A 27,663-nucleotide genomic window follows, 5' to 3' on the forward strand; every position below is an offset into this window, starting at 1 on the left:
AAGTAGAGAATATTGGTGTCACTAGATTCATTTAGCTGATTAACTGACCTTGCATTAGCATATGACTCTGTGGTCCATTGCCTGCTCTCAAGATCAAGCCCCATCAAGACAGTAACATCATCCTCAAGATCCTCAACATCCTCCTCTGAAGATTCTCCACCAACATCACCCACTGAAGATGCTGCAGCCATCTCACTGAGATTAGGATCATAGTCCACATCATCGGAATCTTCACTATCTCTTTGCCTCTTTGATGCTTCAGCTTTCTTGATTTTTGATGTGGTTGCTTTGAGAACCTTTCGGGTGGCCTGAGATCAATAATCAATCATAAGATTCAAGTATAATATCCAAGCCAAGCAAGGTCATCACAAGAGAACAAGAATCAGCCATTCTGTGCACTGGCGGACCGTCCGCATGAAGGCCGCGGACTGTCCGCGTCCATGTGCTGATTCTGCCTAACGGCGGACTGTCTGCCAGCCAGGCGCGGACCGTCGCGATGCATCTGTTCATGCGCAGAGAACCCAAATTCGCCCCAAAACTTGATTCAACTATTTGAGTTCTAGATTCAATCCACCAACCAAATTTTAACCAAAGTATCTCCTCATCACTAGAAACAAGATCTCCAACTAGTTTCATGAATCCATGGCCCAAAAATAGATCGGAGCACCCCAAACCCTAACCTCTTTCATGATGAAATCCACAAATATAATGAGAGGAATCAATGGAATACCGAGAGGACATGATGTTGAATCTTGAGAAGAGTCTGGGAATGTGCTTGGACTGTCCGGAAACCACGCCAAAAAGCCTTGACCTTGTTGTCTCCCCCACATGCTTGAGAGAGAAAGAGAGAGTTTTTTGGAGGTTTGGTGCGGGTTGGTGGGGGAAAAGGAAAGGGACACTCCCATATAAGTCAGATCTGGCCGACCCCACCATTCTGTCCAGGCGCGGACTGTCCGCGCTACCTTTGCGGACCGTCCGCCACAGAAAAAATTTGATCCAACAGCCAACTAGAACTGCCTCTGGTGAACTTTTCCCAACACAGGCGGACCGTCCGCGCCCTACTCAGTAGCAAACCACCGGTGTATCTGAAGCTTGCTGGATGAACCGATGATAAGCGGACCGTCCGCGGTCCTTTGGCGGACCGTCCGCATTGTAATTTTGCGGTTGAGAACTTCTCTGTAGAGTCTTTGGTGAACAAGTCTCATGAACGGCGGACTGTCCGCCTCTTACCCGCGGACCGTCCGCGGTACCAAATTTCAGACAGCTCAGAATTTTGCCAACTTTCTCAATTCCAACTTCAATTTGGGATCATTGCTCATATAAAATTTCTAAAATCTCAAAACTTGCATGAACACCATCCAAAGACTTATATGAGTGAGTAAGAATGAAAAATCAAAAATTAAACGAGTAAAATCATGAAAACTCATAAATGGCTCAAAAATCTGAAAAAATGCAACAAGAGATGCATAGAAGAATCACATGCCATATGTACTAGTTTTCAAACCACATTTGAGAAATCAATGATATTTAACTCATTTTTTAACTTGCAAAACCGAGATTCATACAATGGCTTGGTAAATATATCGGCTAATTGATCATCCGTGCCAATTCCATCAATCTTGATATCACCCTTGTTTACATGATCTCTGAAAAAATGATGGCGGATATCAATATGCTTGGTTCTTGAATGTTGAACCAGATTAGTAGCAATCTTCACGGCACTTTCATTATGGGTCATTTTGATCCATGCCACTCCAATTTCTTGAAGTTGGATCTCATTATCACACAATAAGAGAATTTCATCAAATTTCACACCATAGTCAAGAAGAGTTTGATTCATCCATAACAATTGTGCACAACAACTTCTGGCCGAAATATATTTTGCTTCGGCGGTTGAAAGAGCCACGAAATTTTGCTTCTTTGATGACCAAGATACAAGAGATCTTCCAAGAAATTGACAACCACCGGAAGTGCTTTTCCTATCAACCTTGCACCCGGCATAATCCGAATCCGAAAATCCAACCAAGTCAAAATGAGCACCCTTGGGATACCACAATCAAATATTATGAGTATATTTCAAGTATCTCAAGATCCTTTTGACGGCGGTCAAATGACATTCTCTAGGTGCGGCTTGAAATCGTGCACACATGCAAACACTAAACATGATGTCGGGACTAGATACGGTCAAATAAAGCAAACTAACAATCATAGAGCGGTAAAGTTTTTGGTCAACTGGGTTACCTCCCTCATCTAGGTCAAGATGCCCATTGGTGGCCATAGGAGTCTTGATCGGCTTTGCATCATCCATACCAAATTTCTTCAAGATATCCTTCACATATTTTGATTGACACACAAAGGTGCCTTCCTTGAGTTGTTTGATTTGAAGTCCAAGAAAGAAACTCAATTCACCAATCATGGACATCTCAAACTCCCTAGACATCATTTCACCAAATTCCTCATAAAAACTTGGGTTAGTGGAACCAAAGATAATATCATCAACATAAATTTGACAAACAAATAAATCTTTACCAATTGCTTTAGTGAACAAGATAGTGTCAACCTTACCAATTTTTAAACCCTTAGAAATAAGAAAGTCTCTCAACCTTTCATACCAAGCTCGTGGGGCTTGCTTAAGACCATAGAGAGCTTTAGAGAGCTTGTATACATGATTAGGCTTCTTGGGATTTTCAAAACCGGGAGGTTGCTCAACAAAAATAAATTCACTAATCTTGCCATTCAAGAAAGCACTTTTCACATCCATTTGAAAAAGTTTTATGTTGTGAGAGCAAGCATAAGCTAATAAGATTCTAATAGCTCCTAGTCTAACTACGGGGCAAAAGTTTCATCGAAATCCAAACCTTCGACTTGAGTGAAGTCTTGAGCCACCAATCTTGTCTTGTTTCTCACAACCATTACATCCTCATATTGCTTGTTTCTAAAGACCCATTTAGTGCCAATGACATTATAATTCTTGGGCCTTTCAACTAGATCCCAAACTTGATTCCGGGTGAAATTATTCAATTCTTCATGCATAGCATTCACCCAATCCAGATCTCTCAATGCTTCATCTACACGGTTAGGTTCAAGAAAAGATATAAAAAAATAATGTTCATAAAATGAAGCAATGTGAGATCGAGTTTGGACACCCTTACTAATATCACCCATGATTTGATCCACCGGGTGATCCTTTGCAAGAACATGATGAATTCTTTGAGGAGAAATGGGTTCTTGAGTTGATGGAAAAGGTGCACTAGATGAACCAACTTGATCTTGTACTTGAGAATCATCATTACTTGAATCTTGTACAATTGATTGTGCTTGATCATTTGAGATAGAAGTCGAAGGATTAACTCTAATAGAGATAGAAGGACTATCTTCATCTTCATCTTCTTCTCTTGGTCTAACATCACCAATTGACATATTTTTCATTGCATTTCTCAAACCATCACTTCTTACATCATCAAGATTTTCTTGTTCATTATGAGACCCATTGGTTTCATCAAACTCAACATCATATGCTTCTTCAACAATGCTATGTGTTTCGTTGTAGACCCGATAAGCCTTGCTACAAGATGAATACCCAAGAAGAAAACCCTCATCACATTTGTTTTGGAACTTTAATAACCGAGTTCCCTTCTTGAGAATATAGCATTTGCAACCAAACACTCTAAAATATGAGATATTTGGTTTCCTTCCAATGAGCAACTCATATGGGGTCTTGTTATGAAATCTATGGCAACACAATCTATTAGAAGTATGACAAGCCGTGTTGATTGCTTCAACCCAAAAGCTATCCAAAACATTATACTCGGAGAGCATTGATCTTGCCATATCAATTAAAGTTCTATTTTTCCTCTTAACAAGACCATTTTGTTCCGGAGTGTACTTGGTTGAGAATTCATGCTTGATTCCTTTCTCATCACACAATTCATCAACTCTTGTGTTTCTAAACTCACTTCCATTGTCACTCCTCACTTTCTTCACCTTGAGCTCAAATTCATTTTCGGCCCTTGTCATGAATTTCTTGAATATGTCGTATGTATCGGCCTTGTCATGAAGAAAGAAAATCCATGTTTATCTTGAGTAATCATCCACTACCACAAGACAATAGCAATTTCCACCAATACTTCTATATGTCTCTCGATTGACATGACACTCTTAGTGGGATGAGCATTTGCAACTTGCTTTCCGGCTTGACATGCGCTACATAATTTATCTTTTTGAAATTTCACATTCTTCAAGCCCAATACTAAATCATGCTTTATGAGTCAGTTGAGTTGTTTCATGCCAACATGATTAAGTCATCTATGCCATAACTAACCTAAAGATGATTGAGTGAATAAGCAAGTAGACAAGTTTGCCTCTTTAGTAGCAAAATACACAAGATATACATCCTCATGTCTAAATCCCGTAAAGATGTGATCTTTTCCATCCAAGCTAGTCACTACAACATCATCTTTAGTGAAACTACACTTATATCCAAAATCACAAAGTTGAGTAACCGCTAAGAGATTAAACTTGAGAGAATCAACCAACAATACTTTTGAAAGAGAATGATCACTTGAGATAGGAATTGTACCAACTCCTTTGACTTTGCCCCGACTATTATCACCAAAGATGATGTCACTATAGCCAACCACATTCTCATCTAGAGAGGAAACCATCATTGTATCTCCGGTCATGTGTTGAGTGCATCCACTATCAAGCACCCAATGCCTTCCTCCGGACTTGTAATTCACCTACAAAAGAGAAGTTACTCTTTTACGTACCCAAATTTTCTTGGGTCCTTGGATGTTAGTGATCAAGGTTTTAGGCACCCAAATGACATTCTTTTTAGCACCATATATAGGTAGCCCAACATATTTTGCACTAACACAAACCTTAGAATCTTTTATGAGAACATAGCTAGAATCAAAGGATACAACTTTATTGTTGGTGCAATTCTTCTCATTATGGCCCAACTTTTTACACTTTTCACAATATGGCCGTCCATCTTTCTTCACAAATACGGTCTTGGTTTCATAGAAGGCCTTCTTGCCTTTCTTTGAGATATATCCAAGACCTTGCCTATTCAAGGTGAACTTTTGGCTTGACCAACAATGGTTGAATTTGACTCTACTATCATAGCCCTTGCTTAAATCATTAGTCAAACAAATCACCTCCTTCTTCAATTTTTTATTCTCCAAGACAAGTGATTCATCACAAGAAGAATTTTTACTTGTGCTACATGAGGGGTTAGTAGAACTAGATATATGACAAGATTTGCAAGTTTCACTACTAGCCCTCATGCTCAACATAGCCTTGTCCTTGTGATCAAGCAAGGTGTTGTGAGCTTCCTTAAGCTTCTCATGAGTTTCTTTGAGATTCTCATGAGAGGTCTTTATCCCCTCATAGGAAGCTTGGAGTGAACTACACTTCAACTCCAAATCCTTCAACTTTTCTTTTCTTAATCACAAGATTACCGGCATCATTGAGCATGTCTACAAGATCATTATATGAAAATTCCTCAAGTTCATCATCATCTTGTAATACCTTTGCACCACCTTTTGCCATAAGACAATCTGGTGTGGAGAAGAGTGATGGAGCCTCCTTAATGGCGATCCTAGCAACTCCCTTGGATGGCTTGTCATCATCATCATCATCATTATCATCGGAGCTTGCATCGGAATTCCACTCAACAAAATAAGCTTGACCATTCTTTTTCTTCTTGATGAACTTCTTTCTCTTCTTTTCATCATTTTTCTTGTCATTCTTGTTCTTGTCTTATTTTTTGTTAGGACAATTGATGATGATATGACCCACTTCTCCACATTGGAAGGAAGTCTTGTCAACAAAAGGATTTTTTCTTGATGATTGTCCTCTTTTGCCAAAGTTCTTCTTGCTCATCATTCTATTGAACCTCTTGATAAAGAGAGACATCTCCTCATCCGATTCTTCTTTTTGGCACCCACTTTCTTCTTCATTTTTGCTATCTTGAGTTTTGAAAGCCACACTTTTCTTTTTCACATCAATTTCTCCTCCATGAGCTTCATCTTGAGATTTCTTGAACATGTCATGGGTGAGAACTTCTCCCAATATTTGTGTGGGAGTAGCGGTCTTCACATTTGACCTCACAAGCAAGGTCACAATGGTGTCATATCTTTCCGGAAGACATCTAAGGAACTTGTGGTTGAAATCCGCATCCGGTACCTCAAATCCAAGCACATTGAGTTCGTTCACAATATCATTTAGCCGGTTGAACATCTCAGCTACACCCTCATCCTTCTTCATTGCAAATTCATTAAATTTGCCCTTGAGCACATATAGCTTTGCCTCCTTTACACTTGATGTGCCTTCATTAATTTCCATGAGCTTCTTCCATATGTCATCTGCATTTGTGAGGCTATTGACTCTATTGAACTCATTTACATCAAGAGCACTAAATAACTCATTTACCCCTTGATCATTTAGTATCTCATTTTCCTCATCTAGGGGTGTCAAATTTTTTGAGTCTAAAATGACATATCCATCACTTACAACTCTCCATAGCTTTCTACTCATGGCCTTGAGATGAACCAACATTCTAGTATTCCAATAATCATAATTATTTCCATGAAAGAACGGTGGCTTCCCAACTTGAATCCCATTATCACTAGTCATTGTTCTACTCCAAGATGGTTAAATCCGCAATTAATGGAGTACTTAGCTCTAGTACCACTTGTAGGATCAAGAACACCGACTAGAGGGGGGGTGAATAGGCGGTTTAAAATCTAAAACCAACAACACTAGAGAAATTTAATTAGTTACAAAAGAAAGCCCTATGTCATGCTACTACTAACTCTAGTTGGGTTTGTAACAAAGGGTGACAAGATACAAATCAAGTTCTAGTAAAGTAAATTTCTCAAAGTAAATGAACTAAACAATATGAGCAAGAGATGTCTTGCCGGTCACCCCTAATCAACGTTGAGGTGGATTCCAAGAGTCAACCGCTCCTCTATCAAGAACTCTCTTGATCTTGAGCCAGCTTTAATCAAGGAACCGCTCCACACCTCGATTCCACTAGAGTTGCTCTTCACCACTCCAGTGAGGTGAGCACAAAACCTCTCACAACCGAAATCGAGGCTCCTCAACAATCTCCTTGGAGGTGCTCCACGAAATCTACTTCTCCAAGCCGTCTAGGGAGCGGCAACTCCCAAGAGTAACAAGTCGTTGACGCTTGCTTGAAGTTTGCCTAGTGCTACAAAACTCAAACTCTTGATGCAATGCACTAGCATGCTCTCACACTCTCAAGAATGCAATCTCTAAGCAAGTGTATGTGAGAGAGGGATGTCTTAGCTCTATAGTGTCAAGTATGCAATCCAAATGGCCAAGAGAGCCTCTCAATGGCCGGGCATTGAATATATATAGACATCCCCTCAAAAACTAGCAGTTACACTCTTTTCTGCGAAGTCGCGGACCGTCCGCGGTTCAAAAACCGGACCGTCCGCCGTTATAAGTCAGAGTGCATTTAATGCGTATTAGAACTAGCCGTTACAGCCCTTGCGGACCGTCCGCGCCCCAGGGGCGGACCGTCCGCAGTTATGTATTTCACACCACCAGAGACGAACATCGTCTCTGGTACAACTTTAAAATTAGCCGGCGGACCGTCCGCGCCCCAGGGGAGGACCGTCCGCCGTTCATCCTTGAAATCTACCAGAGACAACAATGTCTCTAGTACAAATTGTCAAAATAGCCTGCGGACCGTCCGCACCCAAGGAGCGGACCGTCCGCCGCACAGATCATCGCCCCAACCAGAGAAAACACCCTCTCTGGTACATTTTGAGTTAGAGCGGCGGACCGTCCGCTCACCTGGGCCGGACTGTCCGCCAGCCAATTTAAATTCCCACTCGAGTTCAACAGGTTCTCTGGTACGGGTGCGGACTGTCCGCGCCACAGAGGTGGACTGTTCGCACTTGTGCAGTCAGCTCTCAAACTTGATCTTTTTCAAATCTTTTCAAAACATCGTTAGCCCTCATGCATGCATCTAGACATTTTGAGCAAAATGGCACAAAAGACCTGTCAAGCACGAGTAGACGACCCCTCTTGATAGTACGGCTATCTATCCAACAAATCTGATCACTTTTCATCCACTAAACGCCTTGTGACCGGTAAAATACAAAAGCCCTATTTTATACCTTTGCCTTGAGCCCGAGCTTTGCATATCATCTCCAAACTCCACACGTTCACAACCAAATCCCTTTCATCCGTGGATCAACCTATGCTCATTATCTCGAATGAAATTGTTAATCCACAAATCATTGTCATTAATTACCAAAACTCGAATTAGGGGCCTAGATGCTTTCATGGGCCAAGTTTCATCGTGCATAGAAACCTATGAATGTAAGCATAGAAACCAATTTGTGTATAGAAACACATGAACACAAGCATGAAATTATTCAGTTGCTCTTGTTTTCTTTTGAAGTCTTGAAATTTGAATACAATCGATTTGTGTGATCTAGTTTGGCCGGTCCATATGTTTCTATATGCTCGTGCCCTTATATTTCTATGCTCGTGTCCCTGTATTTCTATGCTCGTATATGCATGTTTCTATGCTTGAAATATTTTCTATGCGCATGTCCGTATATTTCTATGCCCGTCCCTATATTTCTATGCTCGTGCCCGTATATTTCTATACTCGGACATATTCTATGCTTGTGTCCCTATGTCTCTATACTCGTGTCTCTATGTTTCTATGCTCCAAAAATTTCTATGCTCGTGTTCGTATGATTCTATGCTCATGCGTCTATGTTTCTATGCTCGTGTAAATTTTGAATTCAAAAAATTTTAAAAAATATATTTCCAATGGATCTCAAATTGTGCATAAAAATCTCACGAATCTTATGGTGAAAACCTTTTGTGAGTTGGATATTCGAGTGAAGAATTATTGCGAAAAAACTAAAAGAAAAAGGTGAGTTTGCATGCATGTATCCGATGGCAGTTGGGAGGTGGGAGCAGGGTTTTATTTCCCAACCGGTTTCCGGTAACCGCCGGGCTCCGGTTCCGGTTTACCGGACCGGTTTGACCGGTTACCGGTGGAAACCGGTTGAATTCAAATCCAAATTCAAATAAATTCAAATTTTCCCGTGCAACCGGTTCCGACCGGTTTACCGGCCGGTTTGACCGGTTTACCGGCCGGTTTTACCGGTTTACCGGTCGGTTTGACCGGTTTGAAATTCAAAAGCTCCCGTGCAACCGGTTTACCGGCCGGTTTTACCGGTTTACCGACCGGTTTGACCGGTTTACCGGCCGGTTTGACCGGTTTGATCGGTGGGCCTTCATGGGCCGGTCCATTTTTTTTCTTTTTCTTTTTTGATTTAACTTTAAATTCTCACAAACTATACTAAATGAATGAATTTTTGAGAAAATTTGATACCATTAGATTCATCACACCTTGAAGTATTTTTAGGAATTTTTTGGGAATTTTTCATTTTTTGAATTCAAATTTAAAATTTGAATTTTGGCCGGTTGGGTACCGGCCGGAACCGGAACCGGACCGGACCGGTTTGACCGGTAACCAGTCAAACCGGACCGGTTCCCACCGGTTTGGTTAACCTTGGGTGGGAGACGGGGGCATTGGAGGCTTGCGGGTTGGCTGGCCGGAGCTTCCGATTCTTAGTCTGTGTTTAGATCCAAAATTTGGATGCAAATTTTGCAACTCAAAAATGTGGACGTAAACTTACAGGTGTTTATAGGTGTTTCGATGCCAAAATTTGGACTGACAGGTAGAAGTAGCAGAGTAGCAGGTTCACTGTGGCACAGGGCACCTTCCGCAGGCCCAAAAGCCAAAATTTTACGGCCCGAGGTGTTTACTTCCCAAATGCCAAATGATGCACTGTAGCTCATAAAATTTTAGTTTTTGCAACGATCTAAACACAGCTTTATTGGAAGTCTTGGGATCGTTGCAAAAACCCAAGACTTACAATAAAACTGTATTTTGTGTATAGTAGGTCTATTCTATACGCTGAGTATGAAATAAGGTATTGCGTACCGGAACCAACCGGACGCGCCGGCGCCGATTTTCCCCAGGCCGCACTGGTTTCTTTCCCTCGCGGTTTCCTTCCGCGTCCCCCACCAACCCACTCACCACCACACACCCCGTGGTGCCCGAAGCAATTTTCTTCCACCAGCTCACGATCCGCATTCGGGCGCCGCTCCGTTCTTCCCATCGCTCCCTGGCTCGCGATCCGTTTCCTGAGGCCGCTTCGCTGATCCGGGGACTAGCACCGCCCGCCGCCAGCTGCTGGCCAGCCCCTGCATTCCCGACACCGCCGTTGCCCTCGCCGTCGACCAAAACAGCTGTGCCCCTGCCACCGCCGTTGCCCTCGATGTTGATCTCGCGTCTAACCTGGCAACAAGCTTCCCCCCACCCCCCGCCAGATCCGGCACCTGACTCCCCGCGCCCAACCCCTCTCCCCCCAAGCCAGCGCTCGACATCCCGCTTCTGCGCTTGAACCCCCTCCCCCCGCGCTGGATTTTGCGTGTTCCATGGAGGTCCCGAGCTCGTATTCTGTCGGCTGTTTTCCATCTTTCCATCCCGATCTCGCCTGGGTTTGGAGACAGATTTGTGGCGTTGAAGATCGGCGGCGCCAGGTTTGTAGCTCTTTCCCCTGCGCCTGCGTCCAATTTCGTTAGCAGAACGACTTCCTAGTTGTGTCGCCATTCGCCAGTACTCTAATCGAACTTTAGATTGTTCTTACGCGACTGCAGGTTTCTATCTTTTTCCTTCGCTGTGGATTTGACTGGATAAATGAGACATGAAGCCCTCCTATGCAAGGTTATTCTTTTCACGTTCATTTTCTCTTTGATTTTGTCTAGTTTCAAGGGGATCTGATGATGAAATTAGTAGCGCAAATATGGCTGTAAATAGTTGCAATTGCTTTGTTGTGTGCTCTTTAACCCGTTCCCCCCTTTGATTCCTGAAAGTTTGATTTTTTTTTATATTCAATTTTGTTACCCAGGATGAATTCACGAAGAAGATTAGTGCACATGATTCATATCAATCCGAGGAGGGTGGTCTTTGAGAGCTGCCACGAGGTGTTTGTGGTTCCCCTCCATGATCAGGGAGGGCTGGTTGCAGGTGACGCGACGTCTTCGCTCCCTGAATCCGTTCCCCACCCTTCTTATGCCAATGCAGGATATTTACATTTTTCTTTTAATAGGGATGTCAAAGTCAGAAGAATGGTGGAAAATGTTGTACTAGACTTAGTATTAGGTGCAACCCTGGAGATGTGGTATTGAGAATTCAATTGCTCAATCCTGATCAGTATGTGGCCATCGAGGCTCTCGGTTTTGGTCACCGGGATGGAAGCAGTTAAGTTTAGGAATCAACTGATTCAGGACCTGCAGGAGGAGATCCTGAAGGGACAGCCGGACAACCTTAGCTGCATCCTTCTTCATGATTCTTTTCAACTGGTTTTTGTTCCCCACAAGTAGCTATAACATTGATTTGAGCCAGATCAAAAGGGCAATGCATCCTGAAACCTTCTGTGGAATAGACTGCGCCCAAGCTGTATTCCATGAATAGTTTGTAGTTCGTAGATGGCAAAGAATTGTCCCAAATAATTTATGGCTGTACTTGTCTCCTGATCATAAGTTTTCTTTGGACCGAATTAGGTGCAGGGATAGAACCGATACGTACAGCTTCCTACTAGTGAGTCATTCTTCAAATTTGATTGCTGATCCAAATATTTAGATTTTTTCCTTTGTATCCGATGAACTCATATTGGATTGTGAATTGCAGTTTAAGAGCTGGGCAAGAACTTGTTACGTTGCAGCTGACAGTGCACCGGATGAATTTTGCAAATGGACATGAAGTGCATCAGAGAAGGTAAGGTACATTCCACTAGTTGCAAGTGCCTGCATTATCTTACTATGTTCATTAATATTTGATATATTCTGTATGGTTACAAAATCCCCGTCTATGCCATATCCACGAGCTCCCTAACTAATTGACTGTAAATAAGCTAGTATAGTATAGATAAAAAGATCATGTTGCCTCTGTTATTTCAGCTGGCCTGTTATTATTGATTAGTTTAGATAAAGTCCCTCGCTGGTGATGGCATCCTGATAAATTTTCTTTTCCTCGCACAATTGACACAAAGGTTAGTGCATATTGACTTGCTGACTGCAGTAGTCTTAATTGAACCTGTCCACCTGGATTATCGATAATCAGTTCATCCTGAGTCTGAGATTCAGATAGACTTCTCTGCAATTCTGTAGTTTATTGATGAGGTGTCCTGTGGTTCTGAGCTTAGACACGAGCCCGATGTCATGTATAGCAGATTATAAAGTTTTGATTGGGTGTACAGCACCATAGGGTGTCCTGGTGCTGATTCTTGGGGCGACGAGCTGCCATATATACTTTTAGCACGTCTTTGCTACTGGCCAACTGATGTTTCACTTGATACTGAATTTTTCTTTAGGGAACTGTTCAACTGAAACTGATTAGGATTTACCAATTTTGGTATATTATTCCATCATGTGTAGACTAATGTTAGATCATAGATTTACCCATTGTCAACAGCATCTGCTTGTGAAACTGTATCCGAACAAACCATGCCATGAGACGAGGCTGTGAGCATACTAACTATAGCAGATTGTAGAAATAGGGTCAATGAAAAATGAACTTGTGCTCTGTGTTTATGAATGCAATCATTTACAAATGTTCTGAAGCTGGACTTGAAAACAGTGTGGTTCGTGATACTATTTTTTGCCTAGCTATATATATTCTTTTGGTCGATTTCTTTACAAAGACTTGTTTGTTCTTTTGCTGATTGATATTGGATATCTCGCAGGTGACAATCTAGTGGTGAAGGCTTGCTCAAGAAATGGGCACAACCAATAGCATCTCAAACTCTGGCTAACATAGGCAAAGAGCTAGTCTTTCACTTTGGTTGATAAGAATTCCGATGGCTGAGTTCTGGGAAATTGATTTGCGAAGTCTAGTCAAGAGCATCTAGGCGGGGATGTAAAGTATATGGGCCTGGTACCCATATCCTGCTAGTAGCATAGTGCACATTTTTCCTTGTGACGATTCCAGTATTTGGTGCAACAAATATTCGCTGTCTGATCATATTTGCCAACTTTTCCTGCAGCATTTATTTCACTATTTACTGACACGTCAATTTAGCAAAGCATAAACATTTCTGCTTTGGAATGTAAATCATTCAGCCATGTGCAAAATGATAAAGAACATGGACTTCCGACAGAAAAGGTTTTGAGTTCAATCACAAATACTCTTTTTTTAATTACAGGGCATTTTTTAAATCACAAAACCAAAGAAATTTGATCATAAAGACTCACTATTCAGTTCGGTACAATAAAAGAAAAACCTGATCTGAGGGTTTTAAAAGGAAAAATATATTTCTTTGTATAATTGCATATTAAATGAATGTCCACATAATTGGATTATTAAGTAAATAATTGTCTGCGTAAGAAAGGCTGAATGCTTGAGGATTAATGTGCGGTGTGATGTACTTTTAACCAAGAACTAAAATGCTTTTGTGTAGTGCAGAGCGTGGACACGTGCCCCAGCAATACTTGCTGGGCCCACCACTTGGCAACTATCGTCTTTCATGCGCATCCAACAAGCAGGTTGGCCGGTTGCTCGGGGAAGGAAAAAAACCAAGGTGCGTGTAAAGAAAAAAAACCGCTTGCGGTGGCTTCGGCCCGGCGCTGGAGGGACGGATCACTACCGGATTCAGCCGCTTTGCCGAGTGCCGGTTACACTCGGCAAAAGCCAGTTTGCACTCAGCAAACTCTTTGCCGAGTGTAACACTCGGCAAACACCATTCGGCAAAGTCTCCCACGGCACAGTGGTCTTTGCCGAGTGTCGGATTTCGGACATTCGGCAAAGACTTTACCGAGAGCCTTGGCACTCGGCATAGGAGCCACGTGGCGCGACCCTGGGCGGCATCTTTGCCGAGTGCCTAACGGCAGGCACTCGGCAAAACGGCCGCCCAGGGTCCCGCCACGTGGTCGTTTTGCCTAGTACTGGGTGTGGCACTCGGCAAACTTTCAAATCTTTGCCGAGTGCCTAACGGCAGGCACTCGGCAAAACGGCCGCCCAGGGTCGCGCCACGTGGTCGCTTTGCCGAGTGCTAGACCCTGGCACTCGGCAAACTTTCAAATCTTTGCCGAGTGCCAGGACTTTAGCACTCGGCAAAGTGGATGTTCTGGTGACATGTGAAGGCCACTTTGCCGAGTGTTTTTGCATAAGCACTCGGCAAAGTTGACACATTTTTTTTCTTTTTTTCTGTTTTTCAATATAAATACAACAACAATATATATAAATGCAGGGACATTATAGGCAGTTATAATAATAAATATATAATTGACAAATACGAGAATAGCATCGATACAAATAACGAGTCCATCACATATATCACAAGTCCGATAGACAATACATCACATAGAACGAGTCCATCACATATATAAAGTCCAATACATAAAATATGTCCACAAGCTAAGAGTCCATCGACGCGCCAAGTCCACTAGTGTACAAGCTACGAGGAGGTGTCACTCACGGTCAGGTGGGGGGGCAAGATTGCCTCGGAGCCGCCGGCGAGTTCTGGTCCGGAGGAGGGTTGTTCGATGCGTTCCACGATTGATTCTGCAAATAGAAACACATAATTTGAGTAAGAATAATAAAGATATAATAATTACTATCTACAAACAAAGCATACTCACGGGAGTGTCAGAAGGTCCTGCAGGAAAAGTAAGGCTGAGCTGGTAAGGCGAAGGGAGGAGGCGGCGTCGCATAGTTCATCGACGCGCCAAGTCCTTGCATCCAGGTGACCATGTTGTGCAACATAACCGACTGCTCCTCCCTTAGCTTCTGCTCCTGCTCTAGCTTGGCCTCGATCTGCATTCGACACCTCCTCTCCTCCTCAAACTTAGCCTCCATCTCGGCCTACAAGATTTAAACCTCCATGTTACAATACGAAGCAAAGTTTCATTTTAATCATAGAATGGCAACTAAATCTAAACTAACCTGTCTCTGGTGCACGCAGGCCACTGAAGTCTCAGGCCGTGAGCGTATGGGTGGGGTCGAGTCGGTGGTACTTGCCCTAAGCTGCGAGAGACTGGGCGTACTCGCCGTGTCGACCAAGCTGTTGGCGATCAAGTACCGCCCGTGCTTCTTCCCTTGTCCCGCCCTCATGATGGCTTCTCCGGAGAGTGGCGCGGTGGTCGGATCCCAAGTCTCCCCGTGGAGCGCCCTTCCCACCTCCGTGTATGCATTGATGCGCGCGTGGATGCTTGGGTTTGTGTAGGCCTCTGGTGGAGCCGCCGGGTTGTAGGCCACGTCCGACGTCGCCCTGCCCATGTGAGACATGGCGTACGCTGTGAAGTCGTTGCAACACTGGCCTGGATGAGACTCCGACTGCCAAGAAGTCAACAAGATGATTAGTAAGAATTAAAAATATAGCTTTAGAAAGAATGAAAAAATTAGTGAACTTACCCAAGTATTCTTGTACTCGCCGAGGCTAAGGCTCCCTTGATGATGTGCCAGACCTGGCATCATCAAGCGGCGCTCCCGGCATAAGGCGTGCTGGCGGGCCCAATCCTCGCTGATCCACTTGTCCACCATCATAGACCAGCACTCGGCCTTGTTTGCGCACCAGTTCGGAGGCACCTAAACGTAATGAAGTGCATGACATATTGTAATATTAAATACAAAATAAATGAGTAGATATGGCATTTATTTACCCTTAGGTACTGGTCTCGCGTGAGAAAAATGTCCCTTGCGGCTGGTTTCTTGACACTCCTCTCCTCGAACTCGGCGCAGTACACAATGACGGCCTGGACACGCGCCTCGTAGTGCATGTCCTTCACCAGCTTGTAGCAAGCCTGGTGAGCCCGCTCGTTCGCCTGGGCCTCATAGCCTTTCTCGCACATGTAGAAATCCAGCATATATACCCACAAGATAATTGCAATCATTATTCCAAAAATTGAAACATAATGTGATATTTCTAACAATTTAGTGCGAGGATGACTTACCCACAACTCCCCGACCACCCGCCTCGCTTTGGTGGTAAAGTTCCAACCTTCGCAATCAGTAGCGTCCGGGCTGGCCATGTAGTGGTCCCACGTGTATGCCGGCTCCAGCACCCCGGCATGCATCACGAGCCCGGGGAAGTGCAGCCGGCACAAAAGACCCAAGATACCATTGGCCTTCCATTTGTGCTCACCAGGCTGCACAAATAGCCACCCCCTGCAAGAGTGTTTAAGGTAAAATTTTAGTTAGTATTGCAATTTTAAATATATGTAATGCATAATAAATAAGTACTAACATACTTACTTAGGCTCTAGTGGCCGAATCATCGGGCGTCTCGCTAGAGGTATCGGACGTCGCGGGAGTTGCGACGGTCCACGCAACCACACCACCCGCTCATCTCCTGCCCCCCCCTCCTCGGCCTCCTCCTCGTCCCCCTCCACATGCTCCTCCTCCTCCTCCTCGCTCCCCTGGTCTTCCACCCTCTCCTCCTCCTCGTCCTCCTCCTCGTCCTCTACAGGAGAAGGGGTCCTCTCCCTCCTCACCCTCCTCACCTTACCTCCTCCACCACTCCCACTACCTTCTCCTGCACCCCTCCCTCTCCGTCTCCCTTTCCCTCCCCCTCCTCCACCACCTTTGCGAACACTACAGCTCCCGGACCCCTCAGGTGCGTCGGACCCACTACCGCCTCCTCCACCACTGCTTCTATACAAGGAGCTCAGCCAAGTCATCTTGTGACCGCCTGGCATCTTTGTTTAGTTACCTGAAATCAAAAGGAGTGAACGAATTAGTCAGGATAAATAATACTTGCAAATAAATGAAAATAAAGAAAATATAACTACAAACTAGCATAATACATATTAAATATTACGAGTCCTACATGTTTTAGAAGTAGTCATCATAATCGGGATTAGCTGGATCGTAATCCTCATCATCACTATCAGCTATGTCAACATAACCAGCAGAATCCGAAGGAGGAATGTCGTCTTCACTGTCTCTGTCTAAACGTAGTCGCTCTAGTAATTGTAAGTCCTGAATATTTTGAACCTCATCTCCACCTTCCTCGTCAACTTCCCTTTCATTGTCGACTTCCATTCCAATCTCGTCGGATAAGTCTATCTCAAAACTCCCTTGTAGCCCCTCTTTTTGAAAAAACTCTCTATCATTGTTGTAATCTTCGCTGTTTGGGAGAGGTAGTTTGCCGTGTGGCGATACTTTATACACAACATCCCAACCCCGAAGACGGTGGTCGGTTTGGCACGGGTATGAGAGATAATAAACTTGTATGGTTTGTTGAGCCACAATGTACACATCTTAACCTTGTAACGTTGAATCCTGTCGAATTTCGACTAGACCAACACTAAGGGTATGTCTTGTTAATGTTGGATCAAACCAATGGCATTTGAAAATGACTGGAGTGAGCGGTACAGAACCATGAAACTTGAGTTCGTATATTTTTTCAACTCTTCTGTAATACTCGACTCCATCTTGACCTAGCATAAAAACGCCGGTATTAGTGGTTCTTCGATTGGGTCGACTCTGCTCGTATGTCATTGTGTGGAAGCGATATCCATTCACGTCATAAACGTTAAACGACTTGACCCTGTAGCTAAACCCATCGGTAACCTGTCTCAACTCGGCACTCATGGATGAATCAGTTTGGCCCTGCAATCGTATGCAGGATAGTTTGTCATATAGTTCGAGGACAACGAAATGGAATAGAACTATGAATTCAAGACTACCTTTTGTTGAAACCAATAAATGAAATCGGGTTGTGAATTTCCAACCTCCACGTGCGGCGGTGGGGAGGAGCGGGGCCCGGGCGGCGGCGGCACGGCCGCGGCGCGGGGCACGGGGCTGCGGGCACGCGGCGAGCGGGCGGCGCGGCCGGTCGGGGGCGTGAGCGGGGGCGCGGCGGGCTGGGGCGCGTGGATGAATAAATGAGTTAAGGGTCGGGCGCCGGGGGGGTTATCCCCGTTATTTGCCATGTTGTAGCGAAAATGGCCTCTCATGCCATATTTCAATATAATATTTTGGCGATTGATGACACACACAACACTTGGACTAATGTGATTGTTAAGATGACTATTCTCAGGCTTTTAGGTTCAAGTGATGACAAAGAGAAGAGAGGCGTAGCAAGGCCCGAAGAGACAAGAATCGAAGAGACTGTGAAGAAATTCAATACACCGGTTGAACCGATGTTAAGGAAAAGACACACGCCGGTGTAATTGTCCAGAAGCTGGAAACTGAAGATACACTCACCGGATTAACCGACGTTGAAGAAAATGCATACGTCGGTGCATTGCCAAACGAAGACCGATGAAAATACATACACCGGTTGAACCGACGATGCATCGGTCAATTGCATCGGTTCAGTTGTCCAGAGAGGTGGTTTTTGGAGGAACGTGAAGAAGTTACAATCACCGGTTAAACCGACGCTAATTTTACATACACCGGTTGATTGCATCGGTTAAACCGACGATACACCGGTTAATTGCTAACGGCTAGTTTTTCACGTAGCAGTTTACATACACCGGTTAAACCGATGATGGCTTTTGGGGTACGTCGGATTAACCGGCGTTACGCAGTTTTCTGGCAGCTTTTCTCCAACGGCTATATTTGCTTGTGCTGCCTATATATACCCCCAAGGCCGGGTCATTTGAGAGTGCTGGAGTTCAAGGAAGTATACAAGAGCTAAAGATCATCTCCAACCACCATAGAGCTTCATTGTACATCATATAGGCTTAAGCACACTTGTGAGAGTGCTTAGTGCTTGTTTAGGCTTAGTTCTTGAGAGAACTAGCTTGAGAGAAAGTCTTGCTGCGGCAAGCAACTTGTGTACCCGTCGTGTGACCCTCCGACTTGGTGTGGAGTGGCAACGACACTTTGTGCGGGGAAGGAGGCCCCTACTTGGTGTTAAAGCTCCAAGATAGTGAAGACGGTGCCGTGGTGACGCTTCGAGATAGACGGTGGCCGTGACCTCGTCTTTGTGACTTGGCGTCACTTAGCCTTTGCTTGTCGGGAGCCTTGGAGGCGCGGCAAGACGGTGATCAAGCGAAGAGACTCGGCATCCCACTTGTTCTTTGTGAGCAAGTGGCCGTGGACGTAGGGAGAGACTTTGGTGTCCTAACCGAACCACGTTAAATCATGTGTCTTGGTGTCTTCACGGGAGTTTGCATATCCTCTCCCTTACCGCTTTACTTACCGCATTACGTTTTCGCATTTACTCTTTCTTGCTTACCTTTACTTTCCTAGTTAGTTTGATTAGGATTGGCTATAGGTTGCAAGTCTCTTGGGGTAAGTAGAGGGTAGCATAGATAAACCTTAGTCATAACTAGCATGTGTAGGACGTGTTAGGTTTATCTTATGCAATTAGATTGAGCCCTAGGATAGAAAAGCGATTAGCGACCCTATTCACCCCCTCCCCCTCTAGGGTCGGACAACCCGGTGATCCTTACACATGTGCCTGGATCCGGCACTCGGCAAACTATGGCTATGCCGAGTGCCCGATCGGCGGCACTCGGCAAACTAGGCCTATGCCGAGTGCCAGATCGCGGCACTCGGCAAAGGGTTTTTAAAAAAATTTATTCATTTCTTTGCCGAGTGCCGGACCAGGTGGCACTCGGCAACTATTTATTTTAACTGAGTTCCAAAAGCAATGATACTGAAATATAATGATTTTAACAAATTCGTTTTGATGAGGTATGTATAAAAAATTTAGTGACTACCAACTAAATAATTTGCCAAAATAAAACAACAAATTATGGTTTATGATTTCATGCAAAAAACCCTATTATTTCATGCGTTTAAAGATCAACTTAAAACTAAATATAATGATTTTCAATATGTGCCAAAAATAATTTAATATATAGATAACAAATTTAAAAATTAACCAAATTTTCACAAGACACATGTTTTGTTGTTATATCTCTATATAAAAAGTTTCACATTGAAAATCATATGCGACTTTCATTTCAACCACAAATCCAACCGGATACTACACATCTCTCCGAAACTTCTTCGGAGATTCTCCGACTTGTGAGCGGCGTACATTGTCACGTGTCCGAAACGCTGTCAATTTTTTTCCACTCTATCCTCGCATGAAACCAAGAGTTTTGCACAATTCCTATGATTTTCAGACATTGCATGCTATTTTTGGTTTTTTCCGAACGTCCATGCACACACTTGTAATCAAGTTTTCTGATAAACATGCTTCAATTTTTAAGTTCTTTCGCGCATACGACATCAATTTTGATTCTGGTACATAAATATCAAATTTCCATTCATTGATTTCGAAATTTTGACCCACTTCTAATTTAATATCAACTTCGAATGATTATTCCCCGCAAACAAAAAATTAAAAGAAAATAGTAAATCAATCAATAAAAGTTTTTTTTATGTTACTAGGGATTAAATTATCAAATTTAACTAGAGACCAAAAAATTTTGAAGGCCAAAAAATTTTTTTTACCCAATTTTGCCGAGTTCCTAAGCTCCAGAAATCGGCAAAAGAAAATTTGCCGAGAGCCAGGCTCGATGCACTCGGCAAAATTACTCTTTTGCCGAGTGTCAAGTGAAGGCACTCGGCAAACTATCCCCTTTGCCGAGTGCCAGGTGGTGGCACTCGGCAAAGACTTGACGCCATCAGCCCCCCTAATGGGCAGCGCACGGCGGGCGCGCGTGCTGGGCACGTGCGCCAGCTTTGCCGAGTGCCGCTGTAATGACCCGGCCCGGGATAACGGCTAAGATCTACTCTTCAAGTTGAGTAAACCACACCTACTAATTAATCCTCTTGCGCTTACGTCCTCGCTTCACGCAAAAAAGATCGATTCGGAATTAATTAGCTCCCCGTGACTCGGTATTTAAATTGGTCTGGCTCTCAATCGGTGGCTGTTACAACCGCCGGGCCAGCACTCGGCAAAGGTGACAGTTTGCCGAGTGCCATTCGTTGCCGACGGCCGGCACTCGGCAAAGCTTGGGCATGCCGTGTGACAGATGTTTGCCGAGTGCTCGTGTCCTGGCACTCGGCCAACCACATCTTTGCCGAGTGCCCATGTTCTGGCGCTCGGCAAAGGCCGAGACACTCGGCAAATTTGGGTTTTCCGGTAGTGGATGGTGCGCCCGGGTAGGGAATAGTTATTCCATACCTAGGGTAGAGATTATTCCTGTTATATATATATATATATATATATATATATATATATATATATATATATATATTAGCTCGCTATAGACCACCATTAGTTTTTAGGAGATCTACCGATACGCTATACAATATTTATCCGATGTGTCCGCTAAAGGAGGTTTTACAGGATTTAGTGGTAATAAATGTCTGCTAAAGATGTAGTCAAAAGAAATAAAGACTCAATATAACTAGGATAAATCATAGATAAAGCAGCATGGGCATAGTTGGACAGTCAACAGACGTGTTGAGTCTATTTTAGAGTGTTAGACCAATGTTGCTTCTAATTTATATATAATTATTGATTGTTTTATCATTCCACTAAATGATTTAGTTTCCGCTATAGCTTTCGCTACAGCTCTTTTTGCTTTTTGAAAAGGCTTCCGCTAAACATTGGTATCATCACCACCTCCTGCTGATCTGTTACACTCTGAGTTGAAAAGCAATCGACGAAATAAAGGCATGCAGGCCGGTGTTGTTGGCCGCGCAGGAATCACGCGTTCCACACCAACTCAACTCACTGACTTTATAAAAGCACACAGCACCATCAATGTAGTCTAGGACAGCATGCATGCCCATGCAGTTGTGCTTCTGTTGAATGGGAACACTTGGACCTCTAGGCTCTAGTACGTGTCGAAGCAAACTGAAAGCCGACACACGGTTGAGTAAAGCTGCATACAACTCGGCCGGCCTAGCTACGTGCCCTTTTCTTTGGAACCGTCTAGGAAATAAGCTTCCGCCACGTCTCCGCTAACTAGTTTTGATTTGTTATCGTTACATGTACTTTACCTGCCATCATCATGGATGCATGTACTTCACGGTCATTTGGTTCTGGTGAATGAATATATATATTGGTGGTCGAGTACGTACTCGAGTCTCTCATCATCCGCACATTTTCAACTGTTTTTTCATGTCATCTGATCGATGATGGAGTTTATCCGGTTCCGGCTGCATGCTCACCATTCCGGTCATCCACGTCGTCATAGATGCTGCAGACAGCAGACATGCATGGGCTATGGTCAACTTTGTTGGGAACTGCTACTGACCTAACCGTCCCCAATTAACTGTCGTTGCAAAACTGGACCAAAAAACAATGCACCCCTATAGCGATGATTACCTTCGGTACTTTTTCACAGTTTCGCATGCAGCATAGTGCTTTGGCCTTAAAAAAAATCAAAGAGAACACGTCATTGAGGGGGAGAAGGGATAAGGATGCTAGCTTCTTGGTCGACAGCTCATAGTGCGGTACAGGTGTACAGTGTTTTGGAATTAAAAATTCGAAACCTTAGCAGCGGATGTAAGAGAGGGAGAGGGTGAATTAGGCGAACAAAAACCTTAATTTCAAGCTCCAACTAATTTGCACATAAATTAAACTAAGACATACTACCTAGATGTGCTACTAAGATTCATCTAGTGTAAAACTCTTATCCCAAAAGAGTTATGCAACCTATAGCCAAATCTAGCAAGATACTACTTTAAGTAAGTAAGTTACACAAAGATTGCAATAAGTAAATGCGAAACCTTAAAAGAGGAATGAGAAAAAGCAAACCCTTTGACATTAGAATTTATCCCGTGGTTCGGTTAGCCACAAAGACACACCTATATCCACGTTGTTGAAGCACTCACAATGAGCATTGCTTCTCGGCAATCAAGTCTCTTCCGTGGACACCGAGTCACAACGGTCACTTTGATCTCGGGTTCCACTAAGGAGCTTCGCTACTAAGGAAGTGGGTCTCCACGTCCCCCGCACAAAGAGTGTCGACGCCGTTCCACACCAAGCCGGAGGGTTGTTGACGTTGTCGGCGAGCCACCAAGACTCCAAAGATGGCCGGCGCACCGAGATACAACTTGGCTCACTCAAGAACCTGCTCACAAGGCACAATCCTTGCTATCTCACTCACTTAGGAGCTAACCTAGCACTAATTCTCACAAAGCAAGTGATAAGGGTTAAAGATTTGATCACTAAGTTCTTTGATGGCTTGGAGGTGTTCTAGGATGTGTGTGGAACTTCTCTGAACTCTAACCCACTTCAAATGACCGGGGGAACCCATATATATATAGCCCTCCAATTGAACTAGCCGTTTTAAAGCCGTTAATCCATTTTCTGCGTTGGCGTCGGATCATCCGACAAGGTAGCGTCGGATCATCCGATCACTCTATGCCCTTTGTAGCCGTTGGGTCTTCTGGCTGCTAATGTAGCAGGCATTGGATGGTCCGATGAATTACTCTAACGCTGCGTCGGATCATCCGGTCCTGAAGGATTTTCTTCTTCTGTGCCTGTCATGCTGACGTCATTGATCCGACGCATTAGTCCGATGTTGCGTCGGATCATCCGATCCTGAAGGGAGGGCCTCGATCCCCAAACATCTTCTTTGCATAATGCTCCGATGATTAGTCCGACACTTCTTATCTGTATGTGTCGGATCATCCGGTCGCACTGGGTATTCTTCTACTGAGACCTGAAACCTGTCAGAATTGATCCGGTCTATTACGTCGGATAGTCCGACGGTGAGGGTGTCGGATAGTCCGACGGTGCTTTCTTGTAGGCATCGGATCATCCGGTCTCACTGAGTTTTGCAGAACTCGTCCAATTCTACGTTTCTTTGAATTCTTTCTTCGTGTTTTGCTTTGTTTGGGCTTTTTACTTGGTTCTTGGAACCTGATGTGATACACTTGACAATCATGTTAGTCTCATTGATTGTGTTGTCGCTCGATCACCAAAATCACTTGAAATAGCTTAAATGGGGTCATGTACTGTTCGTTACACCGACGCATGGTGGGGTGCAGCAACTATGGCAAGATTGGTAGGGTAGGCGGCAACCCTTAATTAGGGACGTTACTGTAGCTAGAACGACGTTTAATTAGGGACGGAGGGAGTACCCAGCGAGTATATATATAAATTCTTCTTTCAACTTTACAAAAGTGATACTATATGTTATAGCTCTTTACCGCGTAGTAGAATAAAATATGATATGTCCCCATGTCCATGACCTATGCCATGCTTTCTCTTCTCTAATAAAGTCGTCTTGCATGGTTAGTTAGTTAACTATCTAGCTCCATTTGTTCGCCACAACGCGTACACGCACGACGAAGAGTCAACAGTCTCTATACTGCGAATGTTTTGCATTGTTTCAAAGTTAATGAATTGCCATTTTATTATTATAATCAATCAATCAAGTTAAGTTGTTGTGAATAGCTAGGATATGCAACTATCCAACGGTTCAGATCAGTTCATCAGCCCTGCCAACTTTCTGCAATGCATGCCATGCATGCACCAGAAGTATCTGATACTGTATGATTGACAAAGATTTTGTGTTGATCTATATGTTTTTCTCGTCTAGATCTATATATTTTCTCTCTCTCTACAAGGCACCTCTAAGAGCCTTCAATATGCATTTATTTGAAACCTTATCTTAAGTTATAAATGAATGTTGTACATCGCATTTAGGGCTACAATTTTGGTATATATCATGTCAACATCCAAGGCCATTTCAAAAGTCAAAAACAAAAAAATTACTCTCTAGGATTCGTGCTGGATCACTCCTGCTCCACGATTCATGTTGCTTCGTTGATTTCATATTTTCATGGGAAGTTGAGCTTGCGCAGCACTGATCTTGGCATGGCATGTTGGGCGCATACTATTTTGGGGGGAAAACGGTTTCCACAGGGATCATCAGGGGATATATAAACAAATTTGAGTATACTAGTTCATCAAACCGTGCTCTGTATGGACTAGAATCTTAAGAAACATAATTATTGAAAGTTCATGTTTAGTACCAACTGTTAGATATCTATGCAATTTTCGGTATATTTTAATTCCAAATATTACTAACAATTTCATGGCATAAATGAGTGATAATGTGTGAACAAAATATGTGATTGTGTTCATGTTATTCTCACTAATAAGCATGAACAAAATCTTAAACCAGAATAGGTTTAGGATGTACCCCAAGACGGGACTAGTGCCGGAGGCACCGATTGCGTCGTTACCAGCTGGAATAGACATTCTATTCGACTGGCCTTGGTTGATGTAGCCGAACAACGTCGATGCAGGAAGATGTTCGCAGTGCAGTCCCATGAACGGTCACTAGAAAGTAAACGAAGTAGTCGTTCTGGTCGCCAGGATGTAGACGATGTAGTCGTTCACACTGGGATGTAGACGAAGTAGTCGTTCTGGGAGCGAGCAGTCGCGTCAAGACGCTCCCCAAAAACCTGATTGCCCGCTATCCCGTGCAGGACCTTCAGCGAGCAAAGGTTCTGGAGGCCTGCTCTCGCTAGAGCTTTGCGCGCAGAGCTAGCGATGGAGATTGCAGAAAGCAGCTGAGGGAGAAGGGAGAGGTCTCCTAAGCAGGAGTACCTAAAGCAAGTGCTGATGGTGTGAGGATGAGTGGAGGAGGGGTGGTTTATATAGGCGTGGAGGTGCCGGTGTGAGGATGAGTGGAGGAGGGGTGGTTTATATAGGCGTGGAGGTGCCTCAGATTCAACAAACCTGGACGTTATAATGGACTTTGATGAGCGGCAGTTAATGGTGCAATTGAATCACAGGAATCTCATTAACCGCCAAAGTTTTATTCTATGTCATCATTCACCTGTAACTATCAACGTTTTCTCTCATCTCAGCACATCACGCCGCACCGCACCTGCACGTCACGTCCGGCCGCGCCACGCCACGCACACGCACACGCACACGCACCGCCCGTCCGGCCGCGCCGCGCCCACTCCCACAGCCTCGCCCACGCCCACGCCCACGGCCTCTGCCTCGGCCCGGCTCGAGTGCGCGCGCGCGTGTGGTTCACCAACCTCCTCTTACCGGCTTCACAAGTGGTGTATACAGGGTCCACACTTTAAGTCGGTTGAGATCCTCCTCAATTCCCGATACGGAATTAAGCAATTGATTTCCTAGCATTTAATAGTGGGCTTTGAATTCCCGACAAGTGGTGCATTGAATAGAATAAATGGGCCAAGCCCATAATTCCAATAATCCCCACCAAGAAATTCAAGCCACACTAGAAATGCTCTCATTCCCTCATTGATATACCAGTATTTGACAGAGACTGTTAAGTTGAACTTCCATCTAGAACAAAAGCTGCACTTATTCACAACTGTACAATAGACTATGCATTGAATTGCTAGTCTTGTGCAAACAAGTTTGACTAGAGCCCTACACTGGTACTAGACTGCATAAGCATCCCCGCGGTTTGGAGCTTATAAGTCATACTCCAGGCTTTTCATGAGTTTCTAGAGAATACCCCGTTCTCATAGACTATGACCAGTAGTCAGACTCATATAGGTGTGTTCCTTTCAGATATTCTATTGGACAACATCTTTGTTTCAAAAAAACAACTCATTTGTTTTAAAGAAACCAACTGAAACACATTAAGGTATAGACCAACCTTCTATACAGATTAGAAGAGAAATACACCTTATACACAGAATGAGCCTTTTTACAAAGGTTCTCTTCTCTCAGTCAGACTTTAGTTTGTTTCACCATCCTACTTCACGGGATCTCCGATCACATAGGACAGGTTTCTATTGGGTATTTTAGCATCACGAATAAATCCGCAAGCGCACGGATACTGTTGTAGCTTTCACCTCAGAGTATTCCAAGGGTTATCGAATCCACAGGGAACGTGTGTGCACTCTCTTCTATTATAATCGGTCCAAGGACACACCAAGATAGGTAGAAGGGTAGAGAGGATTCCTAAGATAGTTGTAAGGATCATCGGGGTGTCCGACCCTAGAGGAGGAGAGTGTGAATAGGGTCGCTAATCGCTTTCTATCCTAGGGCTCAATCTATTTGCATGAGATAAACCTAACACGTCCTACACATACTAGTTATGACTAAGGTTTATCTAAGCTACTCTCTACTTACCCCTAAAAGACTTGCAACCTATAGCCAATCCTAATCAAACTAACTAGGAAAGTAAAGGCACGCAAGATAGAGTAAATGCGGAAACATAATACGGTAAGTAAAGAGATAAGGGAGAGAATATGCAAACTCCCGTGAAGACACCAAGACACATGATTTAACATGGTTCGGTTAGGACACCAAGTCCCTCCCTACATCCACAGCCACTTGTCCAACACGAACAAGTGTGATGCCGAGTCTCTCCGCTTGATCACCGTCTTGCGTTCGCCACCAAGGCTCCCGGCAAGCAAAGGCTAAGTGACCCCAAGTCACCAAGACAAGGCCACCGCCACCGTCTCTCTCGAAGCGTCACCCACGGCACCGTCTTCACTATCGGAGCTTCTCACCAAGAGGGGTCTCCTTCCCCGCACAAAGTGTTGTTGCCTCTCCACACCAAGTCGGAGGGTCACACGACGAGTACACAAGATGCTTGCCGCAGCAAGACTTTCACTCAAGCTAGTTCTCTCAAGAACTAAGCCTAATCAAGCACTAAGCACTCTCACAAGTGTGCTTAAGCCTATATGATGTACAATGAAGCTCTAAGGTGGTTGGAGGTGTTTTT

The 27,663-nt window shown here is 44.0% G+C and overlaps 1 protein-coding gene and 1 long non-coding RNA gene across 3 annotated transcripts; one reads left to right on the forward strand and one right to left on the reverse strand.

The window, feature by feature from the left end:
- Positions 1 to 10,120: 10,120 nt before the first annotated feature.
- On the forward strand, positions 10,121 to 13,134 carry LOC120660376. 2 transcript variants are annotated; one of them, XR_005669562.1, is made up of 6 exons: positions 10,121 to 10,608; positions 10,705 to 10,792; positions 10,977 to 11,095; positions 11,178 to 11,668; positions 11,759 to 11,845; positions 12,813 to 13,134. It is a non-coding gene; the product is annotated as an uncharacterized LOC120660376 (long non-coding RNA). The 2 variants fall into 2 exon arrangements; XR_005669561.1 differs by having other exon boundaries at positions 10,123 to 10,608; positions 10,726 to 10,792.
- Positions 13,135 to 14,545: 1,411 nt separating this feature from the next.
- On the reverse strand, positions 14,546 to 15,663 carry LOC120662581. The gene is made up of 4 exons (XM_039941698.1): positions 15,479 to 15,663; positions 15,011 to 15,400; positions 14,834 to 14,929; positions 14,546 to 14,629 (listed from the first exon to the last, which is right to left on the reverse strand). The coding sequence occupies exons 1-4, from the start codon at positions 15,608 to 15,610 to the stop codon at positions 14,546 to 14,548; spliced, it is 702 nt and encodes a 233-aa protein (XP_039797632.1). The 5' UTR covers positions 15,611 to 15,663.
- Between the last annotated feature and the right edge of the window lie 12,000 nt (positions 15,664 to 27,663).

The sequence above is a fragment of the Panicum virgatum genome, chromosome 2N (genome assembly GCF_016808335.1).
Source record: "Panicum virgatum strain AP13 chromosome 2N, P.virgatum_v5, whole genome shotgun sequence".
In the NCBI taxonomy this organism is placed as follows: Eukaryota; Viridiplantae; Streptophyta; class Magnoliopsida; order Poales; family Poaceae; genus Panicum; species Panicum virgatum.

Coding starts and splice junctions, on each gene's coding strand:
- LOC120662581 (XM_039941698.1), bottom strand. CDS start 15,610: ATGATGGTGGACAAGTGGATCAGCGAGGATTGGGCCCGCCAGCACGCC. Junction 14,930..15,010: donor CCTGCGTGCACCAGAGACAG/GTTAGTTTAGAT, acceptor TAAATCTTGTAG/GCCGAGATGGAGGCTAAGTT. Junction 14,630..14,833: donor AGCTAAGGGAGGAGCAGTCG/GTTATGTTGCAC, acceptor TTCTATTTGCAG/AATCAATCGTGGAACGCATC.